At 37.0% G+C, this 7,463-nt stretch overlaps 1 protein-coding gene across 1 annotated transcript; it reads left to right on the top strand.

Annotated features, from left to right (window-relative positions):
* Positions 1 to 3,757: 3,757 nt before the first annotated feature.
* On the top strand, positions 3,758 to 5,129 carry wu:fb55g09 (coiled-coil domain-containing glutamate-rich protein 1). The gene is made up of 2 exons (XM_060858268.1): positions 3,758 to 4,754; positions 4,869 to 5,129. The coding sequence occupies exon 1, from the start codon at positions 4,157 to 4,159 to the stop codon at positions 4,739 to 4,741; it is 585 nt and encodes a 194-aa protein (XP_060714251.1). The 5' UTR covers positions 3,758 to 4,156; the 3' UTR covers positions 4,742 to 4,754; positions 4,869 to 5,129.
* Positions 5,130 to 7,463: the final 2,334 nt, after the last annotated feature.

Here is a 7,463-nt window from a genome sequence, read left to right on the forward strand (position 1 = left end):
CTGAGTCTGGTCGTGAGGGCCCGAATGCTCCGGTACCTCTTTCCAGATGGCAGTAGGGTGTGTATGAGGGGTGTGTGGGGTCATCCACAATGCTGTTGGCTATGCGGATGCAGCGTGTGGTGTAAGTGTCCATGATAGAGGGAAGAGAGACTCCAATGATTTTCTCCGCTAGATGAACACCAAGAAATTTGGTGCTCTTGACGATCCCTACAGATGATCCGTCGATGTTCAGCAAAGAGTGTTTCCAGGATGGGATGTTCAGCAATCAGATACAGATGTGTGAAAAAAATATTTGGAATCATGGAATCATCCATCTGATAGAACCTGTTTAGTAACTGCGGTGAAACATAAAAAATAGGCATGTAAAAAAAAAGACTAGAGCTACTGTTGGGTCCTGAGTTACATGGGGTAACGTTGTATCATATCGAACTGCATTTCACTTTTACAGAAAACAGCAACCTGCCACATGGTGGCGTCAAGGGTAAAGTTGCTCCTTCACAGCTCCAGGGTCTGTCTTGTGATCCTGAGCTCAGGTTACTGTCTATGTGGAGCTTTATGTGTTTTTCCAGTATACATGTGGGTTTCCTCTGATTTCTTCGGTTACTTTTCACCATCCAAAAACATGCTGGTTTGTGGATTAGAATTTCCTCTTAAATAGAGTGCATAGAGCAATCTACTGTGTATCCTATACCCAGTTTTTCCCGGCCTAGATAAAACGTTACTGAAATAGAATTAATATAATTATATAATATATACTGTAACATGCAGCACTTAACTTCTGAGCTACTTAGGTGAAATGGAGGTAATTTTTAATAAAGCATGGCCACATGGCAACAAATAAATACGCCACAAACTATTACACTGTGGCCACAAGATACCAAAGTCATTGCCACAAGCTGTGTAATGCTGCATGTTGAAGGAGCATCATGCTGACTGAATTAGTGTATGATGACTAATGTTAAATCCATGTGAGTTTGCTGTGGTCACAGTGGTCTTATAAATCATTTGTATCTCGTTCATTTAAAACACAACAATATGTAACCGCCATGTCACCTCAGTGCTTCCATTACTGCCGCCTTACCTGAAGAAATATATTTTGCAATGTATTTTATTTTTTTATTTTTTTTCATAAAGAAGTGCAAGATAATTTTACAATAACAGTGTTATTATCAAAATTATGTCATGGTGCTATTTATATTTATTTATAAATCTCATCCACTTCTTCTGTAATTTACCTAACATTAGGAGTGTTATTTAACCAATGTTTCTGGGTTAGGACACTGCTATATGAAAGTGTCTAATGCTCTAGTACAAAGTACAAGACAATTAGTATAAAGTTTAAGGCTATACGTCTCATAGATCAATTGATCATTAAGATTCGCCATTGATCATTTCATATTTCTGTTAAAGCCAAACAGTGTTTTTAATCACAAACCATGACCTAATGCTTAAAGTATATATTGTATGTAACAGCATGTACCGTATGTGTTGTTAGTCAAAGCACTTTGATGATAAAAAAGATGATAACAATGTGTGTGATATTTAAAAAAATGGTATCAGAATGTGTTAGTGCTAGCTGATGTTAGAGTGTGTTGTGCTCGATTTTAATTTTATTGTCTGGTTCATTAACAAATACAAATTTAATACAGAATTGAAAAAAGCCACCATCTTCATGTTTCTTTCTATTATCTGCTACAAGGCCTTCCCTTATGTTTGTGGTCAATTTTTTAGAGCAGGGTTTGTTCCACGCATGGTGTAAAATCAATTACTGACACACATATACTGAATTCTGAACTCAAATCATCATAATATTGGTAGAATAATGTGCTCCATCACTGATTGATTATTTTTAATCAGATATTCAATTCAATTCAAATTTATTTGTATAGTGATTTATTTTTTACAATTGAAGTTGTCTCAAAGCAGCTTTACGGAACATAAACATAAAACAAATGGTTAATATAAATAATAATATAAAGATTAATATCATACAAAAATTCAAGATTAATATTAGATATATTTAAATGTATTTGTATTTATCCCCAATGAGCAAGTCTGAGGTGAATCAGGTGACTGTGGGGAGGAAAAACTCCCTTGGATGGTAAAGGAAGAAACCTTGAGAGGAACCAGACTAAAAAGCTCATCCTCATATGGGTGGCACCGGAGGGTGTGATAATAAATATACAGTCTGATAAATGTTGTATTGATGCAAAAGACCACATGGAGTTGCCATCTCCTCTTTAGTATAGCAGAGTCTAACTGGAGCTGGTAAATCTCTAGATGCCTCAGGATCCTCACAGAGTCTGCCTCATCTTAGAGAAGGTCCAAAATCTTCATCGCACCGAAGACAATCGGAGCTGGTACAATTTCTGGATGCCTTGGGATGGGTAGAAAGAGAGAAGCAGTGGAGAGGGATTAACGTAGCTGCTGTTCATAATATTAGCAAGCACTAGATAATAATGTGCATTAGGTCAGATGTAATAGAGCATAATATTATGGGATGTTTTATATGTACGCCTGACTAAAGAGATGAGTTTTTAATCTACATTTAAACTGGGAAAGTGTGTCTGAGCCTCGAACACTATCAGGAAGACAAAGTTTGGAAGCTAAATACAAAAACGCTCTACCGCCTTTAATAGACTTAGGTATTCTGGGAACAACCAGAAGTCCTGAGTTTTGTGATCTCAGAGAGCGCAGATTATAAATATAAAGTCTGACAAATGTTGTATTGATGAGGAGATCGGTACAACTTTAGTCCACATATGAAGTGGGTTTGATATCTTCATGGGTAACTGCTGTGGCAGTATATAACATAACATAACAAAGGATCCCATTACAATTTAACACTCAGTCTGTATGAAGTTAGTAGTTAGCCTACCTGACTAGTTAGCCTACATGATTAGACGTCAATAAGGCAGATCACCCAAGTTAAAAGGGCGTAAACGGTGGTGTGTATATTCGATGTTTGACAGTATGTGGTGTCTCAAACACTTATACGGTGTACATACACTTTACGACCTAACCTAACAGTTGGAATTAATTTTATGGATTATAAATGAAAGACAGTGTGACAGTAAAGTTTTGTGAATGTAAAGTGTGAATGTTTTAATAAAATGTTGCTGTGTGTTTAATAGGAAATGTGGTCTCCATACACCATATAAGTGAATCCTAAATCCAAAGAATTATATGGAAATAATAACACCGGTTCATTCATAAAGGCTCAAAGCATAGAGTATGGGAACTAAATACAGTTTAGTCGTGTGTAGCTCAACATTTTGGGAATAATTCGTTGCTTTGGGTCATGTCTACACCAACCGCCATTCTGTCCTATGTAAAATGGTAGACTAGTATGTTTAGTATGCCGTTTTGCACGTAGCCTCTTTGTGCTTTTGAAGATGACATAACTGATCTGTCATCTGTTTGGGGTTGGTTTGGTTTGATGGTTTATACTCTGTGTATGACAACAAAAACCGATCCTAGATCAGCTGTTAAGACGACATTCAGGGAAAAACCATTATTTCGAAGTTAGGGTATTAAGTATAATTTGATTTAATCGCTTGACAGAAATGATATGTCTTATGTCTGATACGGTATATGATTAATATTTGGTGTAACGTTTTAGTATCATTGCGTACCAGACTTGCTTTTTCGAGTTTATTTGTTTTTTTCTAGTTTTTTTTTTCATTCCTAACAATAACTAACACCCCCGTAAACAGTAGAGCACGCCCAGCGTCTCGAGGCTATATAAACCGCAATGCAGTTGACCGTTGAGAACGACAGATAACAGTTACTGAGGTAGTCGTGGGCTGTGCGAAGTAGTTTGTTACAACAATAAAACAAAACAAACTACAAGCCCAATTTCCACACTTTTTTTAAAACTGATAATTCAACGAGTTATATACTCGAATAGAAAAAGGGCGAAAAAGTGTTAAACGGATTGTCGAGGGGTGTGAGTCGGTCAAGCTGCCTGTCCGAGAGCCGTCGCGTCGGGACATGAACCAGAGAAAGCCAGTGACAAAGAAAAAAACGGAAAAGATTGTAAAAAGGTAGACGCTTAAAGGTGGAAACGTCACCGTTAAACGGCCAAGTTTGCTCTTTTGTTTCCTCGTCGAGAAGACGATGTGAAGGAGAAGATTAGAGAGAGAGAGAGAAGCTAATGCTACACGAAGAGAGGATGTGTGGGAGGGGCGTGATGTGCCGCGGGGACGTCCAGAGCAACGAGCCGGATGACGAGTCGAAAAGAGCCAAGCACAGCTGGCACAAACGCGGGAGAAGGCGATGGCACAGTGACCGGAAAGAGCACCGTTTAGTTTTCCGCCGCAATCCTCCGAGACCGCGACGCTCTCCGGTCTCGACGTCGCTGCGCCCGGCAAACGTACGCGGCAGGCGCGCGCCAGGGATGCGCGCTCCCCGCAACACCAACCAGTTCCTCATGCACGAGAAGTACCAGCTCATGCACATGCGCTCAGACTCGGTCGGCACTGACAGCTGCTCTGACTGCGAGCTGGACCCCGCAGACATGGACTCGTACCTCGGGGTGCTTGAGAACGCCAGGGGCGCGCTGTTAGACAGTCCCGAGCTCCCGTTCACTACCAGCGAGACGTTTCACTTGTTCACGTTCCCTGAACCGGAGCGTGAAGACAGCATGCAGTACTTTCCGTCCGAGAACGACGTGTTACAGAGCGAAGATTTCATGCAAAGAGACTTTAAACAGTTTTGTGACGCCGTGGCTTGTACATAAACACTCGCCACAGGTAAACAGCCCGGTGTGCATTGATTATTCGTTTCATCAGAGAATCTTTTAACTATGTTATAATGGCATGCCGTTATATAGCTCTTTTTACGGTACAATGTTTGTTTTGTAACAGAAGTAAAGCAGTGAAGTAGGAGTGGCAGAGCAGCCAATCAGATTCGAGATCACTCAGTTCCTCCTCACAGCTTCTTAAATTCCTGACACTCTGTATCGGGCATCCAGTGAACTACAGCAGGGTAAAAGAAGCCCTCTTACCACCGACTGGTGCACTTGTTTTACGGAGTATACTCCTATTGGAAGCCACTTGAGCTTCAACCTTTATCTTACTGTTTATGTGACGCTTTGTAAACTGAAATAAAATGACGTTTTTAAGTAACTTCTGTGTTTGTTTATCAATATGCTTGTTTTTCTTATTCAAGTGTATCAAACATTTACATTCCTTGTATTTAGCAGACACACTTATCCAGAGTGACTTGCATATTTATTTCAATTTATATAGCTGAGTAATTGAGGGATTTGAGCCCATGACCTTCTGATCGGTAGTCCAACATCTTAACCACTGAGCTCCCACATCATACAAAACCAAATATGTGCAGATTTACATGTGATCTTTATACAGCAAATAGATTTATATAGACACAATCTTAGTGCTTAAAATAAAAGATTAATAGTCAAGAAATTCAACTATGAAAAGAACATGACTCAAAATATAAAAGCAAAACAGAAAATCACAATGATTTGTCATGTCAAAGGTGTCATAACTTGCAGGTGTTCCTTTTAAAAACTAAAAAATAGATTTCTTAATGGTCAGGAGTGTATTGTAGCACTTAAACATGCTTGCATGGTGAAAGTGTGATTATGATAATGCAGTTAGCCATTTTATGGTATTTTGAATTCTATATTATTCTAGGTGTCTTATGATTGGACCATAATGTGTTTCAGAGTAAAGCTTTGACACAACATGCACATTTCTAGATAATTGTTTAATACTGAATGAACAAAAGGTGTATGTTTGACTATAATACAATTAAATTATAATGGTACAATTAAATAAGAATTAAAAACAATAATATTAATAATATTGGCTAATAAACTAGCAAGATTCTACTGATTATATTTGTGTAAGCCAAAAATAAGGACTGCAATTTGATTAACAATGTAATGCTATGTCCATATGAAGAACAATGGGTGAAAACAGTTGTGTAACAATGGCTTTGACTGTTTGGGGTGAGGAAAGGAAACACTGAAAAAACACTTTACAATAACTTGATATCATTTTATATGAGCCTTCAAACCAATGGCTACATTTCTCATGTGTTGTTAGATGCGTCTCAGACGCCCAAGTGCGTATTTAGTCAAAATACTGCAAGACGGTGTATTCATTGTTGTGTTGTGACATGAAAAAACAATAATTTAGGAGATTAAATATCTCACTAAAGGATAGACAAGCAAATGATTGTCAAATAGATGTTGATAGCTCAGTGATTGCTATGTCATTTCAAATACTAGAAGTGCCAGATATCGTTTGACTTCAGGAATTGTGTCCTTTCTCAGTTGAAAGAAGATTTAGTGTTTGCCAAATATCCAAAAGCAAATAAGTATATTAATTATTACAGTAATCTGCTCTAATGTGAAAATCAAAGTTTAATAACAATCTTTTCATATAAGTTTTGTTTATAAAGTGTTTTAACTGCTGAATTTCCAATAGTACAAAAGTCATTCTTCCAAAACAAGTCTTATTGAAACTGAGATTCATGTACATTATAGACAATAAATAAGAATACAAATAAACAACTAAAACATACAATCGAAAATGCTGGCAAAATGCTGCATAAAGGTTTATAGAAACTTTTTTTATATTTTCATATTCATATTATTCATATGTTTTTCATAAGCATATTATTTCTAATGTTCATTCCCATTAAACAACATTCAAAAGATAATCATGTACATTTACCTGTTATTTTTTCAAATATATTATTTTCTTTTATATATATAAAAGATGTATATGTTATATATCTGATATATATCTGATCTGTTATATAAATGATATATATCTTTTATATATATATATATATATATATATATATATATATATATATATATATATATATATATATATATATATTATATATATATATTAGATTGCCTTTTTCATAAGCAGAAAGATGTGCGTTGTGATACACAGACAGGGGATTAAAGGAAACTCTTCATAGTGGAGCTCTTTGTTAATGATTGAATGACATCAGTAGTGCTGTTTTCAAAGCAGTGAGAATGCAGTGTGGGCCCAAGTGTTGCCTAGAAGATTGAATTTTAGATTAGATTAGATTCAACGTGCAAAGTAGTACTGCGGTATAGACATATGTACAGATATACATAATAAATAGATAAACATATAATCTACAGTATATATGAATATACAGAGAATATACAGCCATCAGGCATTACATAATGACCAACTTCCTAATATTGTGTTGGTCTCCCTTTTGCTGGCAAAAACAGCCCTGACCCATCGCGGTATGGACTCCACTAGACCCCTGAAGGTGTGCTGTGGTATCTGGCACCAAAATGTTAGCAGTAGATCCTAAAAGTCCTGTAATTTGTGAGGTGGGGCCTCTATGGATCGGACTTGTTTGTTCAGCACATCCCACAGATACTTGATTGGATTGAGATCTAGGGAATTTGAAGGCCAAGTCAACACATCAAACAT

Source organism: Tachysurus vachellii, chromosome 22 (assembly GCF_030014155.1).
Source record: "Tachysurus vachellii isolate PV-2020 chromosome 22, HZAU_Pvac_v1, whole genome shotgun sequence".
Lineage (NCBI taxonomy): Eukaryota > Metazoa > Chordata > Actinopteri > Siluriformes > Bagridae > Tachysurus > Tachysurus vachellii.

Excerpts from the sequence above, each read along its gene's own strand:
- wu:fb55g09 (XM_060858268.1), top strand. The coding sequence starts at position 4,157 with ATGCTACACGAAGAGAGGATGTGTGGGAGGGGCGTGATGTGCCGCGGG.